Source organism: Daphnia pulicaria, chromosome 11, assembly GCF_021234035.1.
Source record: "Daphnia pulicaria isolate SC F1-1A chromosome 11, SC_F0-13Bv2, whole genome shotgun sequence".
Classification (NCBI taxonomy): domain Eukaryota; kingdom Metazoa; phylum Arthropoda; class Branchiopoda; order Diplostraca; family Daphniidae; genus Daphnia; species Daphnia pulicaria.
Window position 1 is genome coordinate 4115022 of NC_060923.1, and position 23315 is coordinate 4138336.

The following is a 23315-nucleotide window of genomic DNA, read 5'->3' on the forward strand; positions in this document are numbered from 1 at the left end:
TATGAAATAACTTCAATTTTATTTGTGATAATTAGCAGGACTTCACACATAGACCCATTCGCACCCACTAACAATCGAAAAAATGATAACCTCCGGAACGCGATAAAAGTGTGTAACTCACTAACTCAAGACTCAAGAGAAAAAAAAATGCCGAATTTTAAAGTGCAGTAGAACAGAAAACGAGAAAAAGAAGTAAATTTAAGATGGGGAGTCAAGACAGAAATGGGTATGCTAAACAAGAGTCATATGATCAACTCTGTGAGCGTCTTTTGTTCCTAGAATTGGTCACGGTTCTTATCCTTGTACAAAAATCGCTGTTGACCAGCGGCAACAACCGTGAAAACTCTGTCTCTCTCCTCTACTTCCATTTTTCTAGTGTATAAGTAACACGCAAAAAATGGCAAAAGTTAAGGAAAAGCTCACAGGACTGAGAAGTCATGCGAGATAGGAATAAGTATCCTTCTGTCCTTCGGTTCTCTCCAAATATTCCTTTTCGATCAGAATGTCAATACATTTCTGTATAATAACAATAAAAACACAAGTTAATAGAAATGAAAAATGACCGACAGCGTACACAAAAATATTACCTTAATTATGTGCACTGTTGGCTTGAAACGAGACGATATCTGATTAAGGACCTCAGCCAGTAACTGTTTGTGTTCTAGTACTTTGCGCATCTTCATGATGCGTACAATTTCCGCTTGGATCAGTAGCTTTCGATCCTCTTCTAAATGCCGTTGCGTGGCTTCTTGCTCTTGTTTCAATTCAGCCTTCATTGGAATGTTGATGTTAACACGCAACTTTTTGCTAGGGAGAGAACAGTAAAAACAAAAAAGTGTTAGTCACAACTTTGCGAGACATTGAGAAAATACAACGCTTTCTCGTTGATAAACACATCGAAACAGAATTGTTAATTACTTTTTGTATCCAACAAAGAGAGAGAGCTGAGAAGTTTGTTGCAAATCATTTTCGTCATCTTCGGACGACAAGAGCTTCAATTTTAAGAAAATCTGCGCCACCTGTTAAAAAAGTCTGTGAATTAAAAAAAATTCTCTAATATTTGTTCAGTAGAAGTTACCTGCAGTAGTAAATCCATTTTGATTCCAGTTGCATCACTTAACTGATTGGCTGTCCAAGATGTTGAAACATTATATTGCAAAAGTACAGCCATTTGTAAAGTTGATGCCTACAAGAATAAATGATGTTAAAAATTTTGTTAATAACAGTAATCTAAACCAAATTATCAAAAACCTGAAGTGTGTATCTATTTTTGAAACAGTTGGTGACTAATTCGCCTTTAGACATTTGATAGAGCCAGTGCAGTTTGCGCCCACTGTGCTGGCTGCTGTAAAAAGTAGTAAAACGTTGGACGGAGCGCTCGAGTTCGGATGGAAGAGAAAAGTTGACTGATTGCTGAAACGGCCAAGAACCAGATGGCAGGACCTGTTTCACATGCGATGGAATTATATTTAGATAAATATAAATGTAACGATTAAGGGATTCTCAAATCTATTTTTGACACCAAACAAACCTGATTACTGAAATCGATGTCGAGTGGTTCAGCAGAGTTGGCCAGATGTCGCTTAAATTGTTCGTTGAGATCTTTACTGACTCCAATGTCTTGAAACATACGCTGAAGCTTCGAAGTGTACTCGAAGCCACAGGCTTGCTTTAACTTGGAGATCATTGATGCTTCAGCGTCGTCTGAAGCCGACATATGCTGCACCAAACGCTTAGCCAGCATTTTGGAGTAGAACCCTTGGAATACGTCTATGTCTTCAATATACTTGAAGACCACCATCTGTGTACAGAATTAGATTTAGTTTAAAAAAGTAAATAACAGAAAATGTAAAAACTGACCACTTGATTTTGCGTATCCTCTAACTCGGCCTCTTCGGGATTTTTCGCGCTCTTTTTCAGCAAAAGATCACAGTATTTGGCCAGTAGTTCTGGCGATTTCGACGAGGAGTTGGCGGCCTTTGTCACGGCATTGCTATTGATGAACTTTCCGCAAGCTTTGTCCAATGCAGCCACAAATCCGGCATCATTATGGAACGCCGACATAACGAGGGCGTTATATTTGCGGTGGACATCCAGAATGGTAGTAACGTAAACCTTTAGAAAACATTCGTAAAATTTATTACAATTCTTTATGTGTCTAAAAATGTACACCGCACCTTAGGATCATTGTGGGCGGCTTCTCCTTCGCGTTCGATGGCAGACAAACCTTGCTGGGTTATGTGATCTTCAAGAAGTGTTCGCAATTTTGTTAATCCATCTGATATGCGTGAGACCAACTGGTACATTCTTCCGAGATCATCATGCTTGTCGTCTGCAAGGAGGTGTTGAAATTCCACCTTTTAAAAGAGAAGGAATAATTAGATATTCAACATAGAAGACAAAATAAATTAAAATTAAAGATCGCAATATACCTGAAAGATCTCTAAATGTTTTTCTATAAGGACTTTTTCACAAGTTTTGCTCAGCTTGTCAAGGTATGCTTCATGCAAATAAGTCTGCACTCGTTTTTGCTCCTCAGCTAACCGCTGTTCGGCACGTTTCATGTACTCAGTCACTGGGTTGTGCCGTAGAAATTCAGCGCTTTCCCGGGTATAGAAGCGCTCTGTATCCTCTAAGAATGAATTCTCGAATGAATCTTTATAAACAGATAAATTCTGCCCCTTTGCCGTCTGATCCTCTTCGTTCAAACCTAATGAAATGTCGATTTTAATTAAAGTTCCGAAATTCTCGTTCAAGGAATTAAAGCTATCACAATACCAAGTTCATCGTAGCAGTTCATCACACCACTAACTAAACGGGTATTAATAGGTTCACCGTTTCGTTCTCGTTCAATTAGTTTTAGCACAGCATTCGTAACCTTTAAATTCACAAGTTAGGTGATTTTATTATTCTGTAAAGAAAGAAAATTGTGCTTTTCGTGTTATACCTGTTTGTGAAGATGACGAAACAAATTCTCTCTCCATGTCACAAGAGCCAACTGATAAATTTCGTAAATTCCTTTCTGTCCTTCTTCACATTCTCGCTTCACCCAGTGTCTATTGCAATAAAAATTGGCATCAGAAATAGTTATGCTTAAACTTCACTAGATGTGTTTACCGGTTCAAATAGGCACAAACTCCATTTAAAACCTCTGAACTAAACTGATACTCCTCCCATTGCTGAGTATAAAACTTGAGAACAGGCTCATCCATGTAGTCAACTCCATTCTACCAAAAGGATAAAAACATATTATTAAAGAAACATTCACCCATTTCAGTTTAGAAGATTTTCATTGGGTCTTACCTTAAGAACATTGATTATGTGAGACTTGAGGTAGTCTTTTAATCTCTTATACAGCTCATGGCCCACAAATTGAGCTCCACCAGAAGCCTGACTCGTTTTGGCTTTACTGGTAGCTGCAGATGGGATAGAAACTGAATTTTCTTTACTATCTAGATTATTTACCCAACTTACGTTGGTACAATAATCATATACGTGCCTGGAGGATTAGAACCTACATTAGACAACTGATTTAGAAGTGAAAAAAGTAATATTACGTGTAAAGGTCCATATATTGTTTTATAGACATCACATGTTTATTATAAACTTTTTCAATGCCTTGTAAGAGGTCCGACCAAGTTTGATCCAGATCAATAGGTGCTTTAGACCCATGACTACTTTGGCCACGTTGACTGGACATGATTGCACCTACAGAAAGGAGTACAATGTAATTTATTAACTGAAACTCTACCCATTTCTTAAATGCAACAAATTGTATTTAGGAGAAACTAACAACTGGTATCATTAAGTAATGTTTACATATGAATATTTAACTTGACTTTCTCAGAATTTTATTCCATAAAATAAAAAGTCTAATTTAAAAATTTGACAAAGAATTTGAATTCAGACAGTTGACGATTTTTGAAAGATAAAAAAAAAACAGTCGTTCAAGTTTCTAGCAGCAGAAATTCCCTTAGAAACTCATGGCAAAGCATCAGGCTTTCACCATGGAACTTCAGTTATACAACTGGTCACTACTTCGTACATCAACATAAATCATAACTACCTGCATTTGCTATTGTTTATTTAATATTATCGATATGTTATAACTTACGTTAAATTGAAAATAATTAGCTGCAAGTGATTCTACGCTGTCCAACTTGACGAATGGGGACTAAAAAACTACGAAACTGATCAGTTTTTTCATACAGCGTTGTCACTTTGCAAATATCACAAAGGAGAAAAGAAAAACAAATCGCCATAGAAAAAAAACGGAGTAAAGCAGGCAATCTAAATTCTATATATCGAAATCATTTCCGACTTTTGCTTAACTACGTCCTGATCATTGCGGATTTGCGGTGAGGCAACATTCGTGTTGAAGGGTAACGGTTTCTTATCTACTTAGGCTAATACGTTTAGTAATGCCGTATGCGGGTAGTGCACATTTTTATAAAAAGGTGAATTGTGAAGACTATTACCCGCATTAAAAAATTTATTCTTTCATTAAAGATCAACAATAAATTCTCAGTGACTAGTAACTATTAAGATGATCGACAAATCTAAAAACAATTACATAAAACTGGAATTTTGGCTCTAGTATTTAGGAGCCTCCCTGTAGTAAGCTGGAGAAGCGTAGGTTGTGGTGTAATATTCAGGAGCCTTGGTGGTGTAGTGACTCGGGGCAGAGTAATACTTCGGGGCTTCGGTGTAGTAGGTCAGTGCAGCATAAGTAGTGGTGTAATACTCAGGTGCCTTGGTAGTGTAGTAAACAGGAGCCTCTGTTTGGTAGTAGCTTGGAGCAGAGTAATATTTGGGTTCCTCGGTGAAGTAAACTGGGGCAGCGTACGTGGTTGCGTAATATTCGCTCTTTTCGGTGTAGTAGCTAGGTGTAGCGTAAGTTGTGGTGTAGTAAACTGGAGCCTCGGTGTAGTATTTCGGCTCAACGTAGTACGAAGGAGCAGCCGCTGTGTAGTAAGTTGCGGCTACGGAATACTTCGCCGCCTCAGTTGTGGTTGTGTAGCTCGGGGCAGAGTAGTACTTCGGTTGTTCTGCGTAGTAACTTGGAGCAGCGTAGGTTGTAGTCAAGTATTTAGGTGCTTCGACGTAGTACTCGGCCGCTTTGGTATAATAAGTTGGAGTCTCGGTATAGTATCTAGGATAATCAGTACAGTAGTATATAGGATAATCGGTACAGTAGGCTGGGGTAGCATACTTAGTTGTGTAGTACTCCGGTGCCTTGATGGTGTAGTACTTGGGAGCCTCGGTGTAGTAAGCTGGGGCAGCATACGTAGTCGTGTAGTACTCCGGTGCCTTGATGGTGTAGTACTTGGGAGCCTCGGTGTAGTAAGCTGGGGCAGCATACGTAGTCGTGTAGTACTCCGTTGCCTTGGTGGTGTAGTAAGCTGGGGCAGCATACGTAGTCGTGTAGTACTTGGGGGGTTCGGTGTAGTATTCCTTCGTCGTTGTTGTTTGGTATCCTGGGTACCCAGGAGACATCGGTACACTCATGGTCGACCCAGCCATCAATGATAACACGCCCAAAAGCAGCACGATGCAGTTGTTTATAACTAGACATAAATAATTTGAACATATCAATGGCAAACATAATACATAAATAACAAATATAAATGGCAAATTAAAAACTAGAAACAAGTTAGTACTGATTCACGTCTCGGTATTAAAAGAAAATATTTACCCATCATTGCGATTTTCGAACTTAATATTCGATGAAGAATAAAGTTGGTGACAAGTAGTGCACTGCAGTTGTCGCCGTGTCAGAGATGCTCACTCGACTGAATTCTTTCGCCTTTTCTCTCTCCTTTTATACGATTTTTTCTCATCCTGATACACCCCTTAAGCCTTGCGGCTATTGTTCTTTAATCTAATTCTATACCTACGGCTATTGGACCCTACTTAATAATGGTGTTACGTGTATTACACGTGTCGTTCTCACCCAACCTCTATCTACACCGTTGCATGACATTTTTACGTAATGTTCCCCGCGGTTCCCCGTGACCTTCAATCAATTCACAGTAAATGATACTAATCGATTTACTATTCAAATATTTACTACATAATCAATCGTCATCAATCGTTTTTTAATCCCTTTTTACTTTGTTTTTAATTGTTTTTTAAGTAATAGTAACACATCGTTTTCTTATCACGAATCCACATCAATATGTCCCTGACTACACAAATTTCAATTTTGAATCATCAATAAAAGAAATACATAGTATTATTAGCCGCATCATAATGGAGCCGAGAATGGAGCAATCGAATGAGAAATCACTGATGTTCTTGAGATTTGATTTTATTTGGACTTACGCAGAAGGTGGTCATCGTTCTCGATCGTTCTTGATTCCGTTCCCAAATGCGCCAATGATCAGCTGTTGCAGCTCGAGGAAAGTGGGATGAACGCAGAACAAGGTGGAGATGGCAGTGACACGGATCTCGGTAGTCTCGGTGGCATTGAGGATCAGGGGGAGCATAGCAGACAAGAAGTTGTTGCAGTTGTTGGGCCGAAAGAGGGAACAGCCTAAAGAATCACAATGTTCAATTCAACAACAATTTTTATACAAAACTCATTAATCGCTTACCTTAGCACGGAGAGCTTGTTGGGATTCGGGTTCTTCGGGGTGCAAGAAATCCTACTTGCGAGCCAAGTCGATATCCTTGGGTGTAGGGATAGGGCGCTTGAGGGCGTATGTAGAAAATTAAGTATCTCTGATGATAAAAAATAATGTAATGAATTAAAAAAAAACAATGTCGAAGGGGGCCCTATAAAATACATAAGGCACTTGTCAGCCTCTTATCAAATTAGATTATTAATGGAATAGCAAGTAAAATTGGTCTAAGACCAACCGAAGAAACTGAAGGCGATCCTATTCCTAACAAATCTTTCGAAAAAAATTAAACGAAGTAACATTGTCTTCCTCTACCTACAACCAAACAATTCTGTACCCTATAACAACAGAATTGAGATTACACGTGCTTTAACAGACGGGATCAGTACCACAGGTGAATTCGAAACCAATTCCGTTTAGCCTACGCTTTATTCAAACAAGAGAGTGAATTACGGTTAACAATTGCTTTCCTTTTAATGTTCCTCCAACTAGCTCCATCTTCTCCGAATAACCTGAATTCTTTGAATCTCCTATTGGTGAATGTGTTGCAACACTAAAGCCTTTTACTTTTTTTTTTCATCCTGTGAATTAAATCTAGAACGCTCGATGTAACATAACAAATGCCAAGCATTAAATCCCAGAATTTCTGAAACTTTTTTCTTGCGTGTTTTTACACGTACTAATTTACCATTACCGATAGAATTGAATAATTCAACTGTTTATCTGAAGTAACCGAATGCTACCCCACGGAAGCTAAAGGCTCTACAGTCTACACGAACAGTCTGCGGAAAACGAAAGATCAACCACGATTTCACAATCCACCAAAATTCCATCAATTGAAACCCGAAAAAAAAACACGCTTTAATAAGTCATACTGAACCAAGACTATAAAAATCTGCTTATTTTATCATTTGAAATTGCAACGTTGAAATAACTATGAATACCCACCCACCCATTTAAGGCAATGATACTAAGTGCGGCAACATAACGTGTTTTTGCCCCATACTACGACAAAATTACCAAAATATCTGCAACTAGGTTTGAACACAAAGATTCTGCGTGGCACTTCAAGCCTATACCACTTAGCTACCATAACTCCATTGACAAAATCTAATTCTTACTGACATATCTACTAACGCTTAATAATAATAAAAAAAAATTAGTTAAACAGTTCGAGGCAAGTCAGAATGATTACCTGCTGTAAGACTTGGGACAATCCTGTACGTCGTTGTACTCGAGTGCTTGACTACTGCTGCAATTGACCGTCACGAGATATCGCAAACCCTGAATAGACAAAACTTTTTTGTTCCTTATTAAGTATAAATAAGTAATATTTCAACAATTACGGAAACCTAAATCACCTTTATCTAAAACTGGCCGTGAAAGCACCACCACCGTCAATCAGACTTGTGCCGCCAAGAAACCAATGTTATTTGCGCGAATGCCGTTAGCTACAGCCATCTCGTTCAGCTGGGCCAATGCGCCTATTGCCTGACGCTAAAATCGGAAATGCTTTTACCACCGATATGTTCAGTTTCCGGATCGACTGGAGCAGTGGTTTCAGATATCAAATGTTGAACCGATAACAATCTCATTTGGTTTCTACGGGTACGCACGTGGAAAGTGCGGCTGGGGAGTAAAGATTTTCTTCGCTGGTTCCTCAAATGGATGGGAAGCGAGTTGTTCCTGGGTGAGATGTTGTTCAGCGTTTTACAGTTGTTCCGCCGAGTCACCACTCGATCCACGATCCGAATCACTTCATCGAATTTCAGATCTGTCCAATTTCAAAGTTAGTAAGTAGCGAGTTCCCGGCTACATGTCAATTCACTGGGGGAGAACTATGCCCACTCTAACAAAGTCTCAATCTCCTGTGAAAAATGAACAATAACGGAATAAATTGAAGCTCTAAATAGTTTCAATGATGGAATTTTACCAAATGCGATATCTGATGACCCCTCCGGCAACAAAACTTCGTCGGGGTCCGGTTCGTCGCGGTGATGTTGGAATCCGATGCTATAATGGATACGATCAGGATCTCCAGGAGCTGCAGAATAAATTTGGTTGAAAAAAGAATAATTCGGTCTCAGCTTTGGTAACCGTTTCCTATACTTTTCTTTCGCAACCGCAAACGAACGCTGAGACACTGCAACCATCAAAATGATAGACATGAGTTTACCTAGGTGAGCTTTAACAATTGACAACTTCTCCGTTTTCACTTAGTTAAAATAAAGGAGCTAAAACAAATGGTTAAAAATGGCTTTCTTTTCCATCTCCCCTCAGACCTGACCCCAGTAAATGCTGGAGTTCTTCAAATTATTGATGAAGTTGAAATACTAAAGCCATAATTTCCATACAAATCAGATTTTAGGATCGCTTTTTGTCAGACTTTTGAGTAATTTACGTTAGCCTTTGTCAGTTCCGACTCTGACCTCCACATTGTAGAGTCGCTAAGGCCGCAATATCTTCCAGGGTGATCCGGGGTGAGATTTTCTCCATGACACTAGGGGAAAACTCGGGTAAACTTCTAGAGGTAAGTCGGGCTGTTAATATTTTACAAATTAGGGAGTTAGCTACATGCTGGGTAGCAAATTGCAAGACCTGGATGGACGTCTTTCTGTTTCTATAAGGTGAAATGTCAAACTGATATTTTTCTCTGCTGTTTCGAAATCGACCAATTCAATATGAGTTATTCGTCTACAAACTGAACAACTCGACATTCTCTTTATCCTGATTACAACCATTCAAAAAATTTCAAATTTTGGTAAATGTAACAGATGTCATAACAATGAAAACTTTGATGTGAAAGCGTGGGCTACATGCTACTAACCATCTTGCACTGTAAGATACATTTCGGCTTCGGGTTTGCATGACACAAAATGTTGATTTGCCTTCATTTTTTCTCGAATTTTGTTCTTCGTAAGCCCAATACCTCTTGTGTCCAATACCGCCTGTGAGCTCCAATTGCACAGCCTTGCAAATTTCCCCTCTTGTTTTTTTTTAATTGCTAGATGTCAGCATTCCGCATTTTTTCCTCCTTCGCTAGATGGTGTAGTAGGGGATGCCCCTTTTCAGGTGTTTTTGTTTTTCAATCTAAAAAATGGGCTAACATCTAAATGGATCGATCACACGCTCACCGACAAACCCGTACCCGTAATTGTAATTTTAAATGGCTGAATTAAAAATGCCAATACTGATCTTGCAGCTGAAGCAAAGTTGCAATCGTTACGACATGGACCACTTAAATTTAGAGCAGCCCAAATCAATCGTCACTCAGCAGGATCATAACGAAATCGCTACTCCAAGGAACGAAGAACGTCCGTCTCGGGATCAGCTCCTGTTAGCCCTCACCAAGCAGCTCCAATCATTTGACTATAGTCGCGATCATACCAGTAAATTGTGCAGCAATTTTTGATTCCATCAACCTATAAAAATTCTCTGATAGACACAACTTTGAGCTCTTTCGTCTGGTTATAATAACACAAAATTCTGGATTAACATTACAAAAATAGTTCAGTGAAAATCAAACATTTTCCGAAAGGTTAAACACAAAATATACTGAAATGAACATTTTTTATATTGACTATGTCACTGAAATTAACTGTTTAATAAGCTTAACGTTTACGATGACTAACCGGAAGAAGATGGAGATCGTCCAATTCTTTGAGTTGATGAAGACGTTCGCAAGCTCGCAGAGCAGCTGCGCGTTTGGCTAGACGTTTAGTCAACATAGGGTCACCAACTACTTCTCCTTGCAACGGCGAACTCTTTGGCAACAACAAACGGCACTGGAACAAAGCAATTTTCTCAGCAGGTTCTTTGGTAGAGAGCGGTTTAACGACGGGCAACTGTTTCATCAATTCCTTCATCTTTTTTAGTAATAACGGATCAGCTTTACTCTCATCCACTTCCTTGATGCTCCATCTGGGAACCAGGACAGATGCTCCGTAAGACACGAGTTGACTGCAATACCTGTAAAAGATTCAATTTAGAAATCAAATATTAAAAAAATAATAATAAATAGTCAAGTAATTACCTGTTGACAAGCGATATGCTACTTTGTAAAGTAACTCGGGGTCCTTGGTTGCCATAAGGAGTGTATGGTTCGATTATCTGACTAAATAGATTGTCTAGAATCGCGTCCTTGTCATCTTCAAAGTTACCCGTGGCTACGAGCTGCTGCTCGATAGAGTGGAACTGCGCCATATCTTCTAGGAATTTTTTTGAGTCACTACTACTCACCAGCATACAAAAAAAGGCTTTCTTAGACCTTGCCCGACCTGACGTTATTTTAAAATGGAAATTACCAGTGAAATTTCTTTTCTCAATAACTTCTAAATAATTGATTACCCTTTGTCTGGACGTAGTCGCAATAAGTTCTGATTTTATCAAACCGAACAATTAAATTGCATTCGGGGATGTCGACTCCTTCTTCCAGTACACTTGTGGCCACCAACAAGTTGCATTTACCGGATCGAAAATCTCTCATAATGTCCTTCTGATTCATATTGAGAATTTGCGATTCTCTGAGGGACGAAGTGGAACCGGCCGCCTGGCCCATGGTGAACAAAGGTTTCACAAACTCTAGGTTCTCATCATGTTGCCGAATGTCCTGATAGGAGATTAAAAAAAGTTCAACAGTTATTCGCGAGTACGAAGTAACAAGAGAAGCAGGGTGAAACCTTCAGGAAGTGATACAAGACACTGGCCACCGATCGCCTTTCAACGAAAATGATACCGCACATCTTGAATGCCCTGTACAAAGAGAGGACGCTAAAGTGATTCCACGAATTTCTTTTCTAAACAGAAACTCACTTTTCACCAGGCCTACAGCGTTTATGGTCGAAGTTTTGTATAATATCCAACAAGCGTATGACGTTTGGGTGGACAAACAGCACTAAACGCTCTTTTGCCGAGTATTTCGCAAAAACAGGAGCGCAAACATCTCTAAAAAACCACAAAAACTAAAACTGTTTCCAAACGAAATGTTTAAAAAATGAATACTGAATTTTGTGACAGATATTTATCACTTTGTTGAAATCAGCACTTTGAGATCGACTTTTAGCTCCCATCAAAATAGGAATGTAAAGTTGTGCGCAGTGATAAGCACCGTACGGACCTGTTTTTTGTTTTTTTTTAAGGAAATGAAATCAACAACTATAAATCGTAAAACCAAATATACCGAAATTTTCCAGGAGGAAGCCAATGTCTTTAAGTGCGTCGCATAATACTTCAATCTTGTCCGATTTTTTCCCACCAAAAGTATTATTCAATCCAGATCCACTATAGTTTTGGGATAATTTTAAAAAGTCCTGGATCCACGACGACAACGTGCACGAAGCCAGTAAAGTCTCGATCAGTTTACTCAACTCCTGTGAAACAGGATTCTGACCAATGTTGACGTCATCGTATTGAAATATTACTTCGCAAGGTTTCGTAGAGGAGCTTATTACAAACGGGGTAGTCAGAACGACGTGAACTAACGAGGCAATTCGAATTCAAATTACCGGTAGACTGTCTGGACGTCGGATGGAATTCTAACGATGCAACCCATCGATTCAGAGAGTTGCTTGATTACGCCACGCACCTCTCGAGGCTTACACCGTTTTCTAAAGAGGGCCGCAGTAAGTCCGAGAATTTTAGGTCGCCGAGCAACTAATGAAAATGGAATCATTATTAGTTTAACCATTAATAGAGGATGAGGAAAATTCATTTTCTTTTACCGTCACAACTGCGCAGTTTCGTGAGTACTTGTTTCATGGGCGCGTCTTTCACTGCTGAGTGGCACTCGTCGAATACCAGCAAGTTGAGTTGGTAGGGGGAAAAGAAGGCGTGATTCAAAATATCCACAAAAATTTGAGCAGTCATCACTAGCACGTGATTACTTTCGAATTCGGTTTCCCACCTGAAAGAATTCAGAAAATTACAAACATTAGAACTCATACAAATAAAGAAAAATAATGGAATCAAATATACTTGTTTCTTCCCCACATGTCCACACCCATACTTCCATAGAATTCTTTCACTTTTAAAAGAGTATGCTTCCTCAAATATGCAGCCTGTTGGATGGCCAAAACGATTGTAGGGACAAGAAACACTGTTCGCTTCCCTCCAGCACTCAATGATTTGGTGACTTCATGAGACTTTTCCTTAATCAGAAGGGCTGCTATGTACGTTTTGCCTGAACCAGTAGGCAAATAAACTATAATATTTTCATCCAGGGCTGCTTGAAATAGTTCAATCTGAATAGTGGAAATGTGTTTTACGAATTTCACCAATTTTTACTTTAAATAATTTTGTTTCACTATTATGCCAGTAATATATGCCACTGACTCAATTGCATTGAGAAACGTCAAAAGAAAGTACCTGATAATCCCTAGGACTGAAAACTCCATCATCTTCATCTAGATGAATGTTCGCAACAGCAGCTTCTAATGCTTCCATGACTTTAGCAGTAATTTGGAAATGAAAGAACAGCAATACATAAAAAGAAAATGATGAAATTTAATGATATACTAGCATAGTCTGTGCTTCAAAGAACATGTTAAAAAGGTATGCTTCATCATTCCAGTCACAAAAGTTAGAAAATACTAGTCACATGGTATCTTTGATTAGACATTTTAGTTTTTTTCATTTTGGCAAATTATCTAAGAACATGCAACAGTACTAACTACTAGTGTTTGATTTATAATAATATACCTTGGATATTCAATCAAATGTTGAGTCTACTCGAATTATTCTCAAACACATAGCCTACGTTTCAAAATTCAAATGCATAACCAGCGTCTTAGAAGTTAGAACGTCTTAGTGGTCTTAGCATGCTCCAATTTCACGTGTGTTGTATCGTGTATCCCTGTTCCCTGACTTCCTGAGTCATGCCGATTTAATGTTGTGAAATCGCAAGCTCGTCAGCGAGGACATCTGGCGAAAATAAAAAAATATCAGTGTTAAATAAAAAAATTAGCTGATAATTAATGTAAATATTCTACGAATTATTTTCTAGAGTTATAATAGTTTTTTAATTTTATCAAACCGAAAATGTCACGAACTCAAACTTGAATAATTTTCCCGCCATCTGAAAGTTTCCAGTTTCCAACACACTGCAACGAGCGCCACTTGATAAAATCCAACAGAATTAAACGAGAAATCGATTTCGAGTCTTTGTACTAGTGTGAGGAGTGTTGCTATTTATTATTCAAGCGCTTTCATCAATGACATCCAAAAGAGGAGGAAGTAGCAAGCAAAAGACAAGTGAGGTGAACGGGGAAAAAAAAATGTGCTTTATTTTGATCCAAAAAGCGATTATTTTTTTTCGAAAGGACGAGTTTGCTTAACGACGGCCACGGCCGGGAGGAGCTGGACCTTCACCGGATTTCGGGTTCTTGATGGTTTCGTCCACCGAGAGAATAAGACACGTCGCTTCGGATGCAGCACTCAATGCGTTGATCTTCACTAGTGACGGTTCCCAGACACACTTCTCCATGTTGTCTGCCACATCTTCGTTCAAAATGTCAACTCCCATCCAGCGGTTACCTTTTGATTTAAAAGAAAAATCCTTGAATGACCATTTTTTAACTTTAGCATTACAATTCTTTACCTTGGGCATGTTTCTGCCTCAACTTGTTCAAAATGTTGGTCGAATCGAATCCAGCGTTATCACATAGCTGCCGTGGAATGACCTCTAGGGCTCGAGCGATGGCGCTGATGAGCATCTGCTCTTTGCCGGCGATCGTGCGGGAAACGTCGCGGAGATGTTTGGACAATTCCATTTCAATAGCTCCACCACCTAAAAATCAAATCAATTAAAACTCATTGACATTCACAAATCGATAAATTTCATTGTTACCAGCAACAACGGCGTCGTTCTTCTTGGCTCGACGGACAATCATGATGGCATCGTGAAGGGATCGTTCAGTTTCTTCCATAAACTGTTCAGCTCCACCACGAATGATGATGGTGCAAGTTTTGGCTTGAGGGCAACCTTTGAAAAGGTTGAACCTAATCGAAATAGAATAATTAAATAGTAAAATGGGTCAAGAACCAAATGATAAATTGATTATATACCTGTCACCGCCGATTTGACTCTCTTCGAAATGTTGACAGGTTCCGAGGACGGAGTCGCCGAGATCAGCCACAGTCGTCAGAATTGAACCACCGCAAGCTTTCATGGTACGTTTAAGATCTTCATCGGGAACACGGCCGGCGCAGAACATGTCACGGTCGGCGAAATACTGGGTGGCGACGTCTCCAATTGGAAGTTTGGAAAGGACAACTTTAGCACCGCTCAAATGAAGTTTCTCCAGTTTGTCGTACAAAATGGTCCATTCGGCATCGACGACTTTTTGATATTCCTGTTCACGAGAGAGACGTGTCGTTAAACATTTTTATTAAAGTCATAATCGCCAAAATGTTGATTACCTCGACGTTCTCGAGACGAACTTCGGCATTGTCGCGTTCAGCCTTGAGCTCCAGCTCAATGTTGAGCAGAGCAATTTTGGGATCAGTGTACTGTTTGGGCTGCATTTCAAAACCAGCGTATGAGAAGGTTTTCTTGAAGGCAACACCAGCAACAAGGAGTGTGTCCTAATATTCAAAAGGAATTTGTCAGTTTTACAGTTCAATTTGATGCAAAAGGGTCCACTCACTTCCAACGCTCCACCAGGTACTTTCTTGATGCCAATCATGTTGAGGGGAAGCAGATCATCAAGCATCAGGACAGCATCGACAACCATCTTGGAGAAGAAATCTTTCTGTTGGTTGATCAGCTTAGAGCCCATAGCGGTAGCAGCACATTTCTCAAGCAACTGTCTCAGTTCTGTTTCATCATCTTTCTTGGGCTGTAAATACAAGTGAATTATAGAACAAAATTGATGAGCCATGCATTTAAATTTGTTTCTAAGGTTACCTTCTCAGCAATTTCATTGATGAATTGAACTGCTAGCTGTGTAGCCCTACGGACACCGCGAATGATGATTTGGGAGTGAACACCTTCCTCGACAAATGGTTTCATTTGCTTGAGAAATTCTCCAGCCAAGATGACCACACTGGTGGTACCATCTCCCACTTCCGCATCTTGAGACTTTGCAATGTCAACCAGAGTTTTGGCTGCTGGGTGAACAACGTCAAGTAGCTTCATGATAGTTGCTCCATCGTTGGAGATTGTGGCTTTCCCACCCATATCAACCATCAATTTGTCCATGCCCCTGGGGCCAAGAGTTGTTCGAACACAGTCGACAATAGCCTATTTTAAAAGATTAACTTTTTATTCAGAAATAACTTTAAATGTCAGACAAAACAAAATTTTCATACCTGGCAGGCATTGATATTTGAAATGATCTGGGATCTTCCTTGAGAAGCTTCAGTCCCCTCCTTCAACAGGATGATCTGTGGTTGCTATTGATTAAAATGAAAAGATTGATAAGTTTTTTAAAAAATATTTACTTTTCGTTGATCATGACAAAGAAAAGTTTTTCTTTGAGAATTTTTTATAACACACCAAGTTTTAATCTTATACCACAAGGCAAGAGGTTTAATACATTCAGGATTTAAACGAAAAACCAAGCCTTTGAACCTTTAAAACACAAAAATTTACTCGACGACATAAATTAATGAAACGTCATGTGCTTGTCATGGGGCGGGGATTGTCATGCACGTGCCGACCGGTTTTTCACACAATAGAAGAGCATCAAACTCGAGTGAAATTCGATTTCAATCTCGAGTATTCGATTCAACACATTATTACGTAATTAAATAGTACAAAGTTAGTTACCATTTTTGCTAGAAATTATGTGTAGGAACAATCGGCACACCGGTTCTGCACGTTGGACTTTTTTACGGAACGGAGAATAGCAGAAGACCCCAGAAAATGCATGACTAGCACGAGAGGCTATATCGATTATTGTATCGATTATACAAAAATGAATCGCCAATTGTTTAATCGTACATCGAATAGACGAATACCCAACGTCAAAATAAGAATTACATCTTTTTTTTTTTTAAATTATTTTCAGTATATTGAAAATGTCAATTCGTCTTATATTTGCATTACATCTCCCGTTTTTAATACCTGGCAGGCTGGCACGAACGGGCTATAATATATATCTCTAATGCGTTGAGAAAATGTACCGTTTTTAATCAAAATACACACGTAGGTATATATATATGAAGCAGCAAGCCCTTGATCATCTTATTAGATTGTTATTACACGAGTGGAAGAAGAGACGACTCCCGTTGGTGATTGGCTATATATCGCGGTTGCTACGGTCGCTTCTTTTTCATTAATTCCCGTCCGTCGGGAATATGCTCGAGGCATTTCAAAAACCCAATCATCGAGCATTTAGCTCCTGACGCACATGTCAGTAAAAAAAAATTAAACTTTGATTTGATTTTTGATTATTTTTTTAAAAATAATATTATGCAAAGAGATGTGAATAATGACACTAGAGGGCCATAAGACCTATATTTTTTTTAAATAGCCAAAATTTTATTATTTAAAAGTTCAAGAATGTTCAGCATTTTTTTCTTTATTGATTTGCATGTATATAACTGCACGCTGCTGCTATACCATTATTATTGGGGTATGTGTATATATAAAACGTGCTGTGCAGCGTTGCCCAGTCTATATATCTAAGAAAGGGTTATTGGATATATGAGTGTAATTGGATTGTATATATATTCTGAATCTCCTTTCTACTCCCCCTGTATTTATTATTATTATTCTATTGTCAAAATATTGCCTAGCTCAGCGAATAATAACACCAGACAAAGCCGGAAAAATTCGCTCTCCTCCACGACGTGCCAATTCCCGTTGGCATTCACGTTTTCTTCTCCGCGTCTATATACATTTTTTATTCACGACTATAATATAATGGCACGACAGCATAGCTTTTTGTTGCGCGTCGTCTGCCGCATTATTACGCAATAATTATCAGCTGGAGACGAATTTCAAATCACCAGCAAATAACTAGAAGAAGAATAACGCAACGCCACCCTCGTCCATATTAATAATGGGTGGGAAATAATACACCACCGAATGCTGTGCTGCTGTGTAAAAGGCTATACATTCGTTCCAGCGGAGCGTGAAATTATTTATTACCTACCGAAAAATATTGCCGTGCGACTAGGCTGTAGTTGATTGGAAATCGGAATCCGATACATCCGATCATCGATTCCCGATGATGATGATGCAGAGCAGATCTATACATATAGTATCTGGCGTACACAGTGCCCGGGGATGCCTTTATATATGGATCCTCGGGATCGAAAGTGCACACGCCGCTGCCGGCTGAATCGGGAAAAAAGAAAACGGAATAGACGCGCGTGCTTTATCGACCGACATCAGACACAGCACAGCATAGACGAAACATCAATATGATTTATATGAGAGATAGAGCAATGCAACGAATTGCAGCAGCAATAGCTGATTGCTGTTGGATGCCCCACAGCAGCATCAAATTTGATATAGAAACCTCCATGCAATTCTCCGCAGTTAATTTCAGTATAGACAGCAATATAAGCACAGTAGCAGCAATTTCGTTTTATAGATCTTTTTCTTATTTTATTAAATGTATAAGATGATTTTGTATTATACTGGCGTAGGTTAAGATTCCGAATACTTGTATTAACTCTCTCTCCGGCTATATATAATAGACATAGAGAAAACGGGGATCAAAATCAAAAAATCTTCTTTTCGCTCCTTGATTCTTTTATATTATTAGATGCAGCCGGTCGGATGCTGCTGCTGCTGCCGGATTTTCCTCTACTCATCAGTACATTCAACGCAGCACACATCACAAGTAGGCTATATTATATAACAAAAAAGGCTTTTCAGCTACTGCTGCTGTATATACGGTTTACTGCACCCGCAGCAGCACTCTTTTTCACACATCAGACAGCAGCAGCCCTTATATAGATAAATCTAAATTGCTTTCGGGCTAATTCACATTTAATATATCTGCCAACAGCCTACTACATATAGTTATTATTACAGCACCATTTCTTTCCTTTTCAAAGACTGTAGAAATAGATCTAATATAGCCTACGCTGAAAACTTTGCAAACTTTGCAAACGCTGAAGACGGGTGCATAACATCTGTGATGAATAGGCCTACAAAATGGCGGCAGCCTATTTACTATAATATATAGGCCTAATATAGGTTTAATCGCAATTACATTAACTGTGTGCTGTATTTCAGCATTCGCGAGAGTGCTCTATCGATCCACCTCGTTTTGCGGGAGCAGCAGCCAAAAGAAACGGCGCGGGAGGAAAGAGCTAGAAAACTTTTTTACTGCTGCAACATCTCAGGCGATTGATTTCCTCATATCTTTTTTTTTTCTTCTTCTTCTTCTTCTTCTTCTTCTTCTTCTTTTATATTTTTCCCGATCCTCAGCAGCAGCAGCAGCATCGGTCGCCGGGGAACTATCTCTTTCTTCTTCCGTGAATGCGTGCTGTTGGCCCTTTGCCAGCAAATGAAGAATATATAAAAGGGAGGGAAGAGCTCCTCCTTTTGTGTCGTGACATTCGTGATCGATCGATCGTCTATACACACACACTTTACAAGATGAACAGCATAGCAGCAGCAGCGAATAAAGAAGAAAAAAAACGGGAATTGCTATGCTACACGATAGTATATATCTATAATATTATCTCTTTATATAGAAGATGATGTAACTCTAATCTGCTGTATATATATAATAAAAATCGATATTGTCGGTGATTTGTTTGCGGCCTATATATCCATTGCCAACCAACCGTGAAATTTCACGGAAATCCACCAAGAAAATCTTCCAATTAAACAATTGATGTGATGGGCGGGGGCTATAATCGTCTACTTGTAGGCTATAGATATTATTAATATATGGGAAATGTGTGATGATCTATTCTGCGGGCGATCATCAGCAGCAGCAGTGTGGGCTGTATAATATCCATGATCGATCAGAATAAAAAGGGGCATACACGCAGCAGAGCGCGAAATTCAATTAGAAATTAAGATTTATATTTATTATATACAGCCTCATCTAGTATATAGGCTACACGTCGTGAACTTTTTTATATACGAGACTTTCTTTTCAATTGATATATGGATGAGCTTTGTTAATGGAACTATAACGTGCCCCGGCTGCCCACCTCACGCATCTCATCGGCACTCTGTCAATTAGCCGCGAAAAAATAAAAAGTTTCGTTTGGGATGACGCGCTTGCGGTGATGATCAGCGGCAGAACTTTTTATTTTTTATTTCCCTTTTTTTAATGTAACAACTCCCGCGTGAATATAGTTCCAGCAGCCGCCCTGTATCTCGTCTACAGCAGCTCATTTTAAATTTTAAATTATATTTAAAAAGAAAACGAGGTTATTTATCCTCCTTAATTTATGTAATAATAATTGAATCATTAATAAGAAGCGACATGGTTTGATTTGTTGAAATTATATTGAAACCCAAGACAGAGAGAGAGTTAGAGAGAGAGAATGGGGACAACAATGAAAAGAATAATAATGTCAAGATTATAAAGATAAGAGAGAGAGAGAGGAATGGAAAGATAATAATAATAATAATGACGATAAATGCGATGACACTATACAATAAAGGCTACGTCGGATCGTTGGATTTTTCAGAAAAAATTTTGTCATCCCATCTTTTCTTCTTATATCTTCTTTCAAAATATATATAACTCGGGCAAATATTGATGAAACACGTGCGCGACAAATGCGCACGTATAATCATCATAAATATAGCGCGCGAAATATACATCAATTCAAAAGAAAAAGAATCTCTACAATGGAATGAGTAATTTTTTTGTTTGTTTTTTGTTTTTTAAATATATATAATAACAGCAGGCGCGGTGTAAAACACACACAGACACACACAATTACACAGCACACACATGACTAGTTTTTTTTTTGTTGTTGTTATATATTTTCGAATTGGTTGGTTTGTGGGGGAGGGGGGTTGTTTGTTTGTTGTTGAGATGGGGTTATAATATATATCAAATGATATAGAGAGCCTATTAAATGATAATTGCTGTATACATAATAATACTTGGGCCTATATAATAAACTCTCTCTCTCTTCTTTCTTTCTCCTTTTTTTGATAATAATAATAATATGATGGGGGGAGGGGAGGGGGGCAACAGAGAAGAATCTACAAACAAGAGTGTAATATATCGCGAACAGAACAACAGTGTGTGGAATATTTTTTTTGTTTTTCTTTCATCTCATTTCTTTTTTTGAAATATTATTATCATATATGTTTACTCTCACAGCGGGCATCCAGAGCAGCAGCAGCAGAGCACATATACAACCAACAACAACCAACAACAACAACGAGGATATATATAATATAAAAAATTACATGGAACGGAATTCAAAACTTAACTAATTCATTTTTCTTTTAATTAAAAAAAAAATGTTTTTTTGTGGGTTTTTATTTTTTTTTTTCTCACTCGAGATGGAATACTTTTTTTGGGGGAATGGGAAATTTTTGGGAATTTTTTTTTCACGTGTGTATAAAAAGAATTTTTTTTGGTTGGTAAATTGAATTTAAAAAAAAAAAACTTTAATTTTTTTTTTGACGCCCCAAAATTGTTTTGGTTTTATTTTTGTTTGCCCTTTTTCTCTTTTATATTTTAATGTTTTTGCATAGTTTAGCTCGTCGTTGCTTCGCTGGAGGAATCGCCTATACCCACCCAAATTCAATTGAATAAAAAATGACACCATTGGAATATAATTTGCTGTCGTATCGTTTGTGTGTCGATTAAAATATTTTTGGATAGCCTAGCTAATAAGTTATCCCTCGTCTCTGCTATAGATGAAGTTCGATATTTTGGTTTTTTTGGGTGGGATGGAAATTATTTTTTGTTATTTCTTTGGGGCTGATTAGGGGCATCAATTTCTTATCATTTGAATGTTTTATATCATATAAGAGGAGGAAGTTACATGTGGTGTGTAGAGTAGGTGGGGCTTTTTATTCCTCACTGAACGACGCACTTGCTCTCGATCTGCGACTTCCACTCGTTCACCTGGGTCTCCAGCGTGTTCTTCAATTCTACGAAAAATTGATAAATTTTTATTAATTGATAAATTATTTTATAATTAAATTTTAAATAAAAAATTAAAATTAAATTCATTTAAAATTTAAAAAAGATTTCAATGCATTATTTATTATATATTATATACTTGTCAATTCGTCCTGGTCGGCTTCTTCGGCTTCTTTGGCCAATTCCTCGGGCGTCTTCTTCTTGCGCATCAGCGGATTGTCCGGCTCCTTTTGAGTCTCGGCTTCAGGAGCTTCTTCCTTTTTCTTGATATTGTACTGCCCGACAATATAACAATAATAATAGAATCATCTAATCACATTTCTATATGTAATATTATATAAAAGGCATTTAAAGACTGTGATGGCGATGCGCTATTATATAGATCTAAAGTCCAGTAGCCAATTATAAGCGAGCCAATAGAGTGCCGCTGCTGCTGCCTGCGGGTAAAACGCCATCGGCAATAATCAATCGCCTGCGGTCAAACATCTAAACAACTCTCTAAAAGACGTCCCAGACGGCTAATAGAGTTGTACACGATAAAACAAAAGAAGGGAAAAAATAAAACACAATTCACGTCGAGACACGCATTGATCCCCATCCAGCACCATCACAGTCATGGCCGACTACATACTACTCATCGATCCAGCAGCAGCAGCCAGCGTTATATTTTATATGTCTATACAATCATCAACCAATAAGAAAAATAAAAGTCTTTTTATTTTTTCCTTATATCTGACCGGCTGTGCTGAAACAAAAGTTTATACAAGGACATCCAATTGAACTGAAGACGATTTAGCCTGCTGCTGCTGCTTATGCTGTTGGAACTCCCCCATTGTATTATGTGAGCTGGGAGGGCTATTGCACAGTGATAAATCGATTGAACACAAGCGACGACCGAGGAATTATCGATCCCCCTCGTCTCGCTGCTGGGCAGCAGCAATATATATGGGCGGTGCCCGGCTTTCTGGCTGCTTTACTGGGCATTTATACACAGAAGAAAGTTGTGTGTGTGTGGGAAAAATATGGATTCTTTCTTAACTTTTTCTTGTCATCTCCTTCCCCACAACACCCTTCATATAGCCCCAAAATGGATTATTTGATATTTTGGTTAAGTTTAAGTATCTAGGACAATGCACACAGCACACAGCAGGATATAATAGAAGCACTTTATGGAGGCTGCTGTGTGTGTTCTTTTTTATTGGAACATTTCGAGCCTTTTGTTTTCTTTACTGTCCAAATCCTTATATATATATATATACTATATACTATATACACATTGTGTTTAACGAACCAAAATGTATTTATTTAACTGTATTATATACATTTATCTGCTTCTGTATATATATCTAAGCGGCGATCGATATTATATATAGCTCTGCTGCTGCTGCTGCTGCCCAGTTTTATCTATCCCAAGATATATAGTATATATGTATGCTGTTCTCTCTCCCCTTCGTTCGTGTGTGCTACTATATATCTCAGCTGCAACGGACCGGAACGCTTCTCTCTTTTTCCGCGTCTCGTTTCCAGCATCAGCAGAGATATATATCTTTTGCTGGCCATTTTCTTTTTCCTTTCTGTGGCTGGCTATCTAGCTCTCCTTGTTTATATTCCCTTTTTTGGCTTTATAGCTGCTGCCCAGCTTCTTCTTCTGCCAGAAAAAGAA

The 23315-nt window shown here is 38.5% G+C and overlaps 5 protein-coding genes and 1 long non-coding RNA gene across 7 annotated transcripts in view; 1 reads left to right on the top strand and 5 right to left on the bottom strand.

The window, feature by feature from the left end:
- LOC124315686 (cullin-1-like) lies at positions 1-21115 on the bottom strand. Its single transcript, XM_046781506.1, has 16 exons — positions 20502-21115; positions 4115-4162; positions 3558-3708; positions 3304-3499; positions 3118-3227; positions 2948-3056; positions 2779-2878; positions 2433-2710; positions 2178-2357; positions 1861-2115; positions 1532-1801; positions 1252-1443; positions 1079-1186; positions 919-1019; positions 588-807; positions 1-516 (listed from the first exon to the last, which is right to left on the bottom strand). Exons 3-16 carry the CDS (start codon positions 3698-3700, stop codon positions 436-438), a joined length of 2343 nt encoding a protein of 780 aa, XP_046637462.1. The 5' UTR covers positions 3701-3708; positions 4115-4162; positions 20502-21115; the 3' UTR covers positions 1-435.
- On the bottom strand, positions 436-9119 carry LOC124316047 (cullin-1-like). Its single transcript, XM_046781786.1, has 19 exons — positions 9053-9119; positions 8557-8667; positions 8115-8397; positions 7819-7932; positions 4952-5152; positions 4694-4882; positions 3304-3499; positions 3118-3227; positions 2948-3056; positions 2779-2878; positions 2433-2710; positions 2178-2357; positions 1861-2115; positions 1532-1801; positions 1252-1443; positions 1079-1186; positions 919-1010; positions 588-807; positions 436-516 (listed from the first exon to the last, which is right to left on the bottom strand). The coding sequence occupies exons 1-19, from the start codon at positions 9117-9119 to the stop codon at positions 436-438; spliced, it is 3156 nt and encodes a 1051-aa protein (XP_046637742.1).
- The window catches only part of LOC124315823, an 18653-nt gene continuing 4532 nt past the window's right edge, over positions 9195-23315 (top strand). The window contains exons 1-2 of the long non-coding RNA XR_006911718.1: positions 9195-9204; positions 22035-22041. This is a non-coding gene — a long non-coding RNA (uncharacterized LOC124315823). The remainder of the gene's footprint in view (positions 9205-22034; positions 22042-23315) is intronic.
- Positions 10073-13484, bottom strand: LOC124315171 (endoribonuclease Dicer-like). 2 transcript variants are annotated; one of them, XM_046780647.1, is made up of 12 exons: positions 13320-13484; positions 12987-13066; positions 12597-12862; positions 12344-12525; positions 12128-12275; positions 11803-12065; positions 11625-11739; positions 11436-11567; positions 11303-11375; positions 10971-11232; positions 10657-10900; positions 10073-10592 (listed from the first exon to the last, which is right to left on the bottom strand). In XM_046780647.1, the coding sequence occupies exons 2-12, from the start codon at positions 13062-13064 to the stop codon at positions 10235-10237; spliced, it is 2121 nt and encodes a 706-aa protein (XP_046636603.1). In that variant the 5' UTR covers positions 13065-13066; positions 13320-13484; the 3' UTR covers positions 10073-10234. The 2 variants fall into 2 exon arrangements, with proteins under 2 accessions (XP_046636603.1, XP_046636604.1); XM_046780648.1 differs by having other exon boundaries at positions 12987-13071; positions 13335-13479.
- On the bottom strand, positions 13788-16520 carry LOC124315250 (T-complex protein 1 subunit eta-like). The gene is made up of 9 exons (XM_046780790.1): positions 16390-16520; positions 15930-16013; positions 15526-15861; positions 15266-15457; positions 15039-15203; positions 14685-14971; positions 14467-14618; positions 14218-14406; positions 13788-14153 (listed from the first exon to the last, which is right to left on the bottom strand). The coding sequence occupies exons 1-9, from the start codon at positions 16390-16392 to the stop codon at positions 13951-13953; spliced, it is 1611 nt and encodes a 536-aa protein (XP_046636746.1). The 5' UTR covers positions 16393-16520; the 3' UTR covers positions 13788-13950.
- Positions 21174-23315, bottom strand: part of LOC124315659 (complexin-like) — a 6884-nt gene continuing 4742 nt past the window's right edge. The window contains exons 5-6 of the mRNA XM_046781467.1: positions 21792-21927; positions 21174-21660 (exon numbers count right to left, since the gene is read on the bottom strand). Of these exons, the coding sequence (XP_046637423.1) occupies positions 21587-21660; positions 21792-21927 (210 nt within the window). The 3' untranslated portion in view covers positions 21174-21586. The remainder of the gene's footprint in view (positions 21661-21791; positions 21928-23315) is intronic.